The 12,096-nt window shown below is 45.1% G+C and overlaps 1 protein-coding gene across 4 annotated transcripts in view; it reads right to left on the bottom strand.

Moving 5' to 3' along the window:
• The window catches only part of LOC112256658 (formin), a 106,625-nt gene that overhangs the window by 65,523 nt on the left and 29,006 nt on the right, over positions 1-12,096 (bottom strand). For all 4 annotated transcript variants that reach the window (XR_006083883.1, XM_024430059.2, XM_024430060.2 and 1 more), the window contains one exon: positions 9,658-9,799. Coding sequence is in view for 3 of the 4 variants with exons in the window: in XM_024430059.2 (XP_024285827.1) it covers positions 9,658-9,799 (142 nt within the window). In the remaining variant the exon portion in view is untranslated. The remainder of the gene's footprint in view (positions 1-9,657; positions 9,800-12,096) is intronic.

The following is a 12,096-nucleotide window of genomic DNA, read 5'->3' as shown; positions in this document are numbered from 1 at the left end:
GTATGTATCAAAAGATAACAGCTACCTCCAGTGGACACTGGGAGAACTACCCACCAATCCAAGCTAAGGTGAAGTCCTTCCAGCAGACCAAAAAAACCACACTTGAAATAGACTGGAGACATTGGTTTGACATTGAAATGAAGATTGAAATAACAAAAGGAAGACAGTGGTTTGAGAAGTTGCAGGTGGCTGGTGTTGGGGAGAGGGCACCAGGTTCAGCAGAGAGCTGATAGTTTATACAGCCATGGCTGAGGGGGCAGGCAGCTATACGGGTGACTGCGAACCAACCATGTCTGAGTTCACCCACCCTGGAGATACGTTACAATAACAAATGGATCAAGAGAGCTCATAAATTACCACCTCCAATGAACGCTCAACATCTCCACACAACGTTCTGCACTCTCCATGTGTTAATCTTACACCCACTCTCCCACGTCACGCTCAACACTCAAAATATGCTTTTAATAAACCTCAGTGTGAACGACCATAAGTCATCTCTAAAGACGTAGGGTCTGAACAAATTAAAGCCACTGTTTGTTTTACAGCAATCCATGGTGTACAAACTGGATAGGAGCTTGATTCGTGTGGGTGGTGGGAATTGCTGTGTAATGTTTACGCAGGCCATATTACTGGTGTACACGTGGGGCGGCGGGCGGGGGGGGGGTCCTGGCACAGTAAATCCTGTCGGGGTGTAATCTAAACAGCCCCCACGCTGTGGCTCGCTGGGTTTCCTCATCTCATCTCTGTAGCACTCCACATCGCTCCTGCAGCTCATATCATCACACCCAAAATGCAGCGACACGCGCAGCCTCTCCTCTCCACTTTAAACGCCCCCACAGGTGTCCTCTCCTCTCCATTGCTCTCCTCCCGCCTCAGTGTGGAACCGAGTGGAGCCACATGCCTACAATTACCCCCAGTCTGGTGTAGAGTAGCCTGGGCGGCCGTGGAGTGTGGAGGCTGACAGGGAGCTTATTCCCCTGCATGTCATCTCTGCTGCTTTGATATGATAATCAGTGGTGCGAAAGGAAAGGCATCCAGATTAAACAGCAGCTTTCATTTGTATTGGACACATGATAATCAAATAAAATTTTATTGGTCACATACACATGTTTAGCCCTGTACGTACTCATTCCACCAGCCCCTTTTCTCCAACACTGATGGTCCTGTGTGTGGAGCTGTCCTTAACAAGGGAGGTGAGTAAAGTGACTGATCTCCATAATGCACACACACATTCCAGTAACTTCCCTCTGACTGGGATCACAGGCGTTAGCTGATCTGGAAACACTTTCTAGACAAGTAACAAGTGCAATAGGCATGTATAGCTGTACTGTCATCACATACACCATTGTGCCCTACAGCCAACATGCTTAGTGCACTGAAAACCATAATGTGTGCAGTGTAGCTGCTCTTCATAAATTAATAGAGATAATTACTGGGCAGAGATTAACTGACTTGTCTCTGTGTTGTGTCATATCGGTGTGGTGGTGAGGCCAGGACAGGACTATTGGCTTGTCAGATTACCTCTGGGGCAGATATTGCAGAGTAAGGCAAAACAGCGCTCTTCATTGACCCTGTGTCTCCGCAGGCCCAGTCTGGCTCTGTCTGTTAGCTAGCTAGATGACAGTCTGCTCTTCTCCTTTCCATCCCCCTCTCCTTTCCCCTCTCTTCTTTCCCTCCATCCTCCTCTCTCCAGCCCCCCTCTCCTCCTCCCTCTCCATCCCCCTCTCCACTTTCCTCTCTATCCCAGTTTCCTCCCTCCTCCTTTGTCCAGTCAGAGCCCGTTGTTCTGGGAACCTATCAGCAAATGATGATTCAGAGAGTTTGAATGTTGGTAGTATAAACTTTTAGGGATAAAAGATGAAGAAGTAAACAAGTTACTTTTGTTTAGCTGACCTTTCTAAAAGTGTTGGACTGCCAAGGGGCTGTAGCCAACCTTTTCCACAGTTGGTAGCGTCTCCCAATAATCATAGCTGAACCCAGGCTGCTCTCTCTGGGCTGAGTATTGTAACCCAGGCTGCTCTCTCTGGGCTGAGTATTGTAACCCAGGCTGCTCTCTCTGGGCTGAGTATTGTAACCCAGGCTGCTCTCTCTGGGCTGAGTATTGTAACCCAGGCTGCTCTCTCTGGGCTGAGTATTGTAACCCAGGCTGCTCTCTCTGGGCTGAGTATTGTAACCCATGGCTCAAATCACAATAGATATCTATACCACATATTGTATCTACCATCTCAAATAAGAATGACAAAATCAAATGTTAGTTCATGTAGTTTTCACGAAGGAGAAGTAGCCCCCTTTCTAATGGGTTACGTGCCATTGGGTCTGCACAGCTCAGGCCAATTCTCAGGGCCCATGCTGTAGTCAAGTCCAATGCTGCAACTCTGCACTTCCGCAGCCATGTGTGTCAGCGCTCCCACTGCCCCCATGGCCCTAAGTGTGGCGTCCAAGCAGATAAAATCAGCCATTGTACCAGACTGTCCCCTTCCCAATCCATACACATTCTGATCAATCTGTCAAGGCTCCAGTCCACTCTAGAGGCCTCAGTGTGGGTGAGTGTGTGTGTCCATCTCTAGTGCTCTTCATCCAGTCTGGTCACTCTGAACCCATCAACTGGCCCAATATTTGATCAAGCTCAGCCAACTGTCTCCTGGCTCCCTGACCCTGCCTGCAGGGCTGGCCCCTAAATCAGCCTCCTAGCTCACGTTGATATCTGACTCAGCTGCTTTCCCAGTAAGCATCTTTTGGATGTCTTTTCCAGACGTTGATGACAGGTGCATTTTAGGTGCTGATTGAAAGGCGAAAATACTTATTTTCCGGACGTCGAAAATATGTACTTTTCGAATGTTGAAATCAGGTGCATTTCACATGCTGAATGAAAGGTGAAAATACGTCTTTTCAGGATGTAAAAAATATGTATTTTCCAGATGTTGAAAATACGTCATTTACAGATGTTGAAAATACATGTTTTTCAGTCATTGATTCTATGGCCAAATTTCAACTGCATATTTACATGATCAATGAAGTAAGAAATATATCACAATCATACTTTTTCAAGTCTCCTAAGATAGGAAAGAGGAGCCAACTGAAGACTGCAACAGAATGCATTATTGCTCCCACTGTCACATGCACATACTGTATGTAAGCTTTTTCAAAAGCTTTAAAACTGGCAGCGATGATGTTCAAAGTAGTCCAACCCAAAGAATAAACCAACAGACCACTTCAACTACAATAACATTTCAGTAACAGTTACAGATTTTTGTTGTTGTTGCTGTGACTGTGATATGTTGTTGTTTATCTACCTTAGTTGAATGCACTGACTGTAAGTCACTTTGGATAAGAGCGTCTGCTGAATGACCAAAATGTAAATGTAAAAAAACAAGCATTTCAAGAGCCCCGCCCCTAAACAAGTTCAAATTTGAACCAAATCTGTTTCACAAGTTTGAACATCACAGGACAGACAGTACAGCACAGATTAGTACATCAGAACACAGTAGAGCTACAGTAAGGTACGGTACAGGACAGTAAAGTTTAATTCAGGAGAGTTTAATTCAGTAGAGTAAAGTACAGTACAGTGCAGTTCAGTAGAGTAGGGTGGAAGTCGAAAGGATTATTTTTTTTCATAAATAACAACTGTTTTTCTGCATCAAGTGTGAAGGAAATCTGGGCTGGGTTTCTTCCTGTAGTCCGTGATTGACTGTAGACCCTGCCACATACCTCTTGTGTCTGAGCCGTTGAATTGAGATTCTACTTTGTCTCTGTACTGGCGCTTAGCTTGTTTGATAGCCTTGCGGAGGGAATAGCTGCACTGTTTGTATTCAGCCATGTTACCAGACACCTTGCCCTGATTAAAAGCAGTGGTTCGTGCCTTCAGTTTCACACGAATGCTGCCATCAATCCACGGTTTCTGGTTAGGGAATGTTTTAATCGTTGCATGGGAACGACATCTTCAACGCACGTTCTAATGAACTCGCACACCGTATCAGCGTATTCGTCAATGTTGTTGTCTGACGCAATACTCCACGTGATGGAAGCAGTCTTGGAGTGTGGAGTCAGCTTGGTCGGACCAGCGTTGGACAGACCTCAGCGTGGGAGCTTCTTGTTTTAGTTTCTGTCTGTAGGCAGGGATCAACAAAATGGAGTCGTGGTCAGCTTTTCCGAAAGGGGGCGGGGCAGGGCCTTATATGCGTCGCGGAAGTTAGAGTAACAATGATCCAGGGTCTTTCCACCCCTGGTTGCGCAATCGATATGCTGATAAAATTTAGGGAGTCTTGTTTTCAGATTAGCCTTGTTAAAATCCCCAGCTACAATGAATGCAGCCTCCGGATAAATCGTTTCCAGTTTGCAGAGAGTTAAATAAAGTTCGTTCAGAGCCATCGATGTGTCTGCTTGGGGGGGGATATATACGGCTGTGATTATAATCGAAGAGAATTCTCTTGGTAGATAATGCGGTCTACATTTGATTGTGAGGAATTCTAAATCAGGTGAACAGAAGGATTTGAGTTCCTGTATGTTTCTTTCATCACACCATGTCACGTTGGCCATAAGACATACGCCCCCACCCCCCCATCCACATCGATGGAACAGTAGTGGAGAGGGTAGCAAGTTTTAAGTTCCTCGGCATACACATCACAGACAAACTGAATTGGTCCACTCACACAGACAGCATCGTGAGGAAGGCGCAGCAGCGCCTCTTCAACCTCAGGAGGCTGAAGAAATTCGGCTTGTCACCAAAAGCACTCACAAACTTCTACAGATGCACAATCGAGAGCATCCTGGCGGGCTGTATCACCGCCTGGTATGGCAACTGCACCGCCCTCAACCGTAAGGCTCTCCAGAGGGTAGTGAGGTCTGCACAACGCATCACCGGGGGCAAACTACCTGCCCTCCAGGACACCTACACCACCCGATGCTACAGGAAGGCCATAAAGATCATCAAGGACATCAACCACCCGAGCCACTGCCTGTTCACCCCGCTGTCATCCAGAAGGCGAGGTCAGTACAGGTGCATCAAAGCTGGGACCGAGAGACTGAAAAACAGCTTCTATCTCAAGGCCATCAGACTGTTAAACAGCCACCACTAACATTGAGTGGCTACTGCCAACACACTGTCAATGACACTGACTCTACTCCAGCCACTTTAATCATGGGAATTGATGGGAAATGATGTAAATATCACTAGCCACTTTAAACAATGCTACCTTATATAATGTTACTTACCCTACATTGTTCATCTCATATGCATACGTTGATACTGTACTCTATATCATCGACTGCATCCTTATGTAATACATGTATCACTAGCCACTTTAACTATGCCACTTGGTTTACATACTTATCTCATATGTATATACTGTACTCGATATCATCTACTGTATCTTGCCTATGCTGCTCTGTACCATCACTCATTCATATATCCTTATGTACATATTCTTTATCCCCTTACACTGTGTATGACAGTAGTTTTTTTTGGAATTGTTAGTTAGATTACTTGCTCGTTATTACTGCATTGTCGGAACTAGAAGCACAAGCATTTCGCTACACTCGCATTAACATCTGCTAACCATGTGTATGTGACAAATAAAATTTGATTTGATTTGATTTGATTTGATTTGAATCTCGAGCTTTTGCTCACCTGATATAGAATACCTCGTGGTAAGCTGCAGACCCTTTATCTACCAAGAAAGTTCTCAAGCCAACACCACTCTGGCACTCAGCGAACTGTATGGGGCCATAAACAAAACAAGAACCGGCTCACCCAGAGGCAGCGTTTCTGGTGGGCGGTTACTTTAACGCGGGGAGACGTTAAACCATCCTACCTCACTTCTACCAACACGTCTCCTGCGCCACTAGGGGCGCTAAAACTCTAGACCACTTTTATTCTACCCACAGAAACGCATACAAGGCCCTCCCTCGTCCTCCCTTCGGCAAATCTGACCAACAAAAGCTCAAACAGGAAGTACCAGTGATGCACTCAATACAGAAGTGGTCGGATGAAACAGACGCAAGACTACAAGACTGTTTTGCTAGTACAGACTGGGATATGTCCTGGGATTCATACCACAACAGTCATGGGCTTCATCAATAATTGCATAGGTAATGTCGTCCCCACAATTACTATAAGAACGTATCTGAACCAAAAACTATGGATTACAAGCAATATCAGCTATGGGGTAAAAGCCTAGAGCTACCGGAAACAAGGATTCAGACATGGATGGATAGAAAGAAGCCCTCTACGACCTCCAACAAGACATTAAACAAGACATTTAACATTACGCTGGAGTGTGATGGGACAAGGACATCCCAGCCAGCCAAACCCTCCCCTAACCCAGGCAACGCTGGGCCTCGTGGGTCTCCCGGTCACGGCCGGCTGCGACACAGCCCGGGATCGAACCCGGATCTGTAGTGATGCCTTAGACCGCTGCGCCACTCTGTAGACCACAGCCCACTTTTCTATGCTCAAGGGGAGAGAGAGACAAATAGCTAGACTATTTTACTATTAAAGTCAATACTAGTATTGTTTTCAATTTCGTAAGTAGTTTATGTTTCTTAACCAGGCAAATCTAAATAGTAGGCTGGTGACTGGTGGTTACAAGGAAGCAAGATAGTCACTTGCGCGATGCGAGGCTTATGACTGGAGGCGGAGCCAGAGTGGAGCCTGCCTGCCCACAATCACTGTGTGTGCCAGGTGTGGCACGTTCTACCCACTGCTAGAGAACAGAACCCTCGCTGCTCTGCGCACCCAGTGCTGCAAATATTCTGCTTATCATAGTAGCCTATCCAGTCCAAGTGCAAATACAAGTCACGAGAAGGTGAGTCCGAGTCACCAATGGTAAAGTCCAGGTCGAGTCACAAGTCATGAAAGTCCTGGACTCGAGTACTACAGCACTGGTACACTATTGTTTACTTTTCTTAACTGTACTCTATTGTATTGTACTGTACTGTACAGTGCTGTACTGTGCTCCACTGTACTGTGCTCTAATGTGCTGTACTGTGCTGTACTGTGCTCTACTATATAGTATTGTACTGACCTCTACTGTCACGATCGTCGTAAAGCATACTCGGACCAAAGCGCAGCGCGATATGGGTTCCACATGTTTATTCAATGAAACGCACAAAAACATTAAAGAACAAACGAAATGTCACATTCTGGAGTGCTCACAGGCAACAACACAAAAACAAGATCCCACAAAACACAGTGGGAAAATGGCTGCCTAAATGTGATCCCCAATCAGAGACAACGATAAACAGCTGCCTCTATTTGGGAACCATACCAGGCCAACATAGAAATAAAACAACCTAGATTACCCACCCTAGTCACAACCCGACCTAACCAAAATAGAGAATAAAAAGGCTCTCTATGGTCAGGGCGTGACATCTACACTGCTTTTATTTAGTGTACTGTGTACTGTACTGTAATATTCTGTACTCTGCTGTGCTCTACTGTGCTGTATTGTACTTTACTGTGCTGTCCAAATGTGTGAAACATACAGTGGGGCAAAAAAGTATTTAGTCAGCCACCAATTGTGCAAGTTCTCCCATATAAAAAGATGAGAGAGGCCTGTAATTTTCATCATAGGTACCCTTCAACTATGACAGACAAAATGAGAAAAAAAATCTAGAAAATCACATTGTAGGATTTTTAATGAATTTATTTGCAAATTATGGTGGAAAATAAGTATTTGGTCAATAACGAAAGTTTATCTCAATACTTTGTTATATACCCTTTGTTGGCAATGACAGAGGTCAAACGTTTTCTGTAAGTCTTCACAAGGTTTTCACACACTGTTGCTGGTATTTTGGCCCATTCCTCCATGCAGATCTCCTCTAGAGCAGTGATGTTTTGGGGATGTTGCTGGCCAACACGGACTTTCAAATCCCTCCAAAGATTTTCTATGGGGTTGAGATCTGGAGACTGGCTAGGCCACTCCAGGACCTTGAAATGATTCTTATGAAGCCACTCCTTCGTTGCCCAGGCGGTGTGTTTGGGATCATTGTCATGCTGAAAGACCCAGCCACGTTTCATCTTCAATGCCCTTGCTGATGGAAGGAGGTTTTCACTCAAAATCTCACGATACATGGCCCCATTCATTCTTTCCTTTACATGGATCAGTCGTCCTGGTCCCTTTGCAGAAAAACAGCCCCAAAGCATGATGTTTCCACCCCCCATGCTTCACAGTAGGTATGGTGTTCTTTGGATGCAACTCAGCATTCTTTGTCCTCCAAACACGACGAGTTGAGTTTTTACCAAAAAGTTATATTTTGGTTTCATCTGACCATATGACATTCTCCCAATCTTCTTCTGGATCATCCAAATGCTCTCTAGCAAACTTCAGAGGGGCCTGGACATGTACTGGCTTAAGCAGGGGGATACGTCTGGCATTGCAGGATTTGAGTCCCTGGCGGCGTAGTGTGTTACTGATGGTAGGCTTTGTTACTTTGTTCCCATCTCTCTGCAGGTCATTCACTAGGTCTCCCCGTGTGGTTCTGGGATTTTTGCTCACCGTTCTTGTGATCATTTTGTCCCCACGGGGTGAGATCTTGCGTGGAGCCCCAGATCGAGGGAGATTATCAGTGGTCTTGTATGTCTTCCATTTCCTAATAATTGCTCCCACAGTTGATTTCTTCAAACCAAGCTGCTTACCTATTGCAGATTCAGTCTTTGGTGGCTGACTAAATACTTTTTTGCCCCACTGTAGATGTCTATGATTGTTTTAGATTTGGTCCATGCCAAAAATCGACATCCAGTCTGAACAGGACCAATTTTTTTTCATGATTTCTCTCAACCAATAACTATTACCAGGTTTCGTAAGAAAATGTCTATTAAACTTAGTCAAAAGGACAATCAAAAGAATATTCCAAATCTAGGAGTAGGACAGTTTAGTCTACAGCTGATTGTGAAGTGTAAGCAGCAGCTAAAGGTGGATCCTACCCAGCTGTGTTTCTATACACAGGGCCAGGGAGAGGAGAGGAAAACTGAACTCACTGCCACCTGATAGCCTAGTTTGATGTCACACAAGAGCTTCCTACACCAATCACCATGAATTGGACAGTCGGGAGGAAGACGAGAAAAGAGAGGGGAGCGATTTACTCCTGGCAAACTTTGTGTTGTTCCTAGATTAGACTCCAAAGAATGCTAGGATACTTGTTTATGTGGCTCTACTTGGGCTAACTCAGCAGAGCTCCTAATGGAATGTTCCAGAGGTAAGTGGTCTAGGGTTGGAGAATAAGGTATAATCTGCTGACACCATTGTATTCATTCAGCAGATGCTCTTACTGGAGTAACATAGTAATAACGTCCTCAAAAAATGTATATGTCAATATTTTCTTCCTAACTACCTAATCTCAATAACTCCTAATACTGACGACGAAACTATAGTAAAGGAAATCTTCATTCAAATGTACCACTAGGGCCCTTGTGTAATGGAAATGACAGTTCTGAGAAATACGACGTGCCATGTCAAATGGAGTGTGTCATCGTTTCTGGTGACAGCTTTAAAGCTACAGTGTATGGGTCCCTGCATGGAAAGTCTAGTAGCCCTCATCACCTTCCAAACCCAAGACACTTGAGATTCTCCTCCTAAGAGAGGAAAAACAGCACGAGCCAAGACAATATAATAACAGTAGCACGGGGGAGGGAAAAGAATGGATGAGATTTCAACTAACCTTCTTAGTCTTGGCCTTCTTCTCATAGCTGTCTGAAAGGGGCTTCTTCTTCGGCTGCAGAGTGGCCTTGGAGAACAGGTCCTCAAACTCCTTGGTGTCTATGATATCTGGCTCCTCCAGTGAACCCCACAGTGTATTATTACTGGAAACAAGAGACAGACTGTTAGTCTGGGTCTGGGGGAGAGATACACTTCCATACGTTGAGGAGCACCACAGTTCAACATAAAACCCTTTTCAATAACAATGTTACTGTGATGTCAGGAGACTGTTATGGGGACTGTTACGGGAGTGACATGGCGCCGGAAAGGAAGACTGACATTTTACGTGCCCCCAACCGATTGTGTTATTTTGTTTGTTTATTTGCGTTGTTTGTAACTTATTTTTAAAACTTATTTTGTACATAATGTTGCCACTACTGTCTCTTATGACCGAAAAGAACTTCTGAACATCAGGACTGCGATTTCTCACCACGGACTGGCAGAATATTTTTTTTCCTTTAACGAGTGTGACGAGCCTGACGCAAATTATTTACTGCTTTCTCAGGAATAGGCCCAGATCCCCGTGATTTGCATAATAAGGAGGCAGAGAAAAGGGGCGGGAGCGCGGAGTGCCTTCTGAGAATTCATAGGTGATTGAATAAACCACCACTTCATTCCATTCTGCTAGCAAACGTGCAATCTTTGGATAATAAAATCAATGACTTATGTGGAAGATTAAATTACCTACGGGACATTCAAAACGGTAATATCTTATGCTTCACAGAGTCGTGACTGAACGATGACACTACCAACATACATCTGGCTGGTTATACGCTGTAGCGGCAGGATAGAACAGCGTCGTCTGGTAAGACAAGGGGCGGCGGACTATGTATTTTTGTAAATAACAGCTGATACACAATATCTAAGGAAGTCTTGAGCTATTGCTCGCCTGAGGAAGAGTATCTCATCATAAAATGGAGACCACACTATCTAAGAGAGTTTTCATCTGTATTTTTCGTAGCTGTTTACATACATAAAGACTGAGGCTGGCACTAAGACAGGATTGAATGAGCTGTATTCCGGCATAAGCAAACAAGAAAACGCTCACCCAAAGGACGAAGCTCCAAGTAGCCAGGGACATTAATGCAGGGAAAATAAAATCCATTTTCCTAAATTTCTATCAGTATGTTAAATGTGCATCCAGAGGGAAAAAAACTTTGGACAACCTTTACTCCACACATAGAGGCGCATACAAAGCTCTCCCTCGCCCTCCATTTGGCAAATCTGACCATAATTCTATACTCCTGATTCCTGCTTACAAGCAAAAATTAAAGCAGGAAGCACCAGTGACTAGATCAATAAAAAAGCGGTCAGATGAAGCAGATGCTAAAGTTACAGGACTGTTTTGCAAGCACAGACTGGAACATGTTCCGGGATTCCTCCGATGGCATTGAGGAGTACATCACATCAGTCATTGGCTTCATCAATAAGTGCATCGATGACGTCGTCCCCACAGTGACCATACGTACATACCCCAACCAGAAGCCATGGATTACAGGCAACACCCACACAGAGCTAAAGGCTAGAGCTGCCGTTTTCAAGGAGCGGGACTCTAACCTGGAAGCTAATAAGAAATTCCGCTATGCCCTCCGACGAACCATCAAACAGGAAAAGCGTCAATACAGGACTAGGATCGAATCGTACTACACCGGGTCTGATGCTTGTCGGATGTGGCATGGTTGCAAACCATTACAGACTACAAAGGGAAGCACAGCTGAGAGCTGCCCAGTGACACAGCCTACCAAATGAGCTAAACTACTTCTATGCTCGCTTCGAGGCAAATAACATTGAAACATGCATGAGAGCACCAGCTGTTCCAGCGTGTGATCACGCTCTTCGCAGCCGATGTGAGTAAGATCTCTAAACAGGTCAACATTCACAAGGCCGCAGGGCCAGACGGATTACCAGGACGTGAACTGCGAGCATGCGCTGACCAACTGGCAAGTGTCTTCACTGACATTTTCAACCTCTCCCTGTCCGAGTCTGTAATATCAACATGTTTTAAGCAGACCACCATAGTGCCTGTGCCCAAGAACACTAAGGTAACCTGCCTAAATGACTACCAACCCATAGCACTCACGTCTGTAGCCATGAAGAGCTTTGAAAGGCTGGTCATGGCTCACATCAACACCATTATCCCAGAAACCCTAGACCCACTCCAATTTGCCTATTGCCCCAACAGATCCACAGATGATGCAATCTCTATTGCACTCCACACTGCCCTTTCCCACCTGGACAAAAGGAACACCTATGTGAGAATGCTATTCATTGACTACAGCTCAGCATTCAACACCATAGTGCCCTCAAAGCTCAACACTAAGCTAAGGACCATAGGACTAAACACCTCCCTCTGCAACTGGATCCTGGACTTTCTGACGGGCCGCCCCCAGGTGGTAAGGGT

Source organism: Oncorhynchus tshawytscha, linkage group LG08 (assembly GCF_018296145.1).
Source record: "Oncorhynchus tshawytscha isolate Ot180627B linkage group LG08, Otsh_v2.0, whole genome shotgun sequence".
NCBI classification, from domain to species: domain Eukaryota; kingdom Metazoa; phylum Chordata; class Actinopteri; order Salmoniformes; family Salmonidae; genus Oncorhynchus; species Oncorhynchus tshawytscha.
This window is presented reverse-complemented; position numbering and strand designations above follow the sequence as displayed.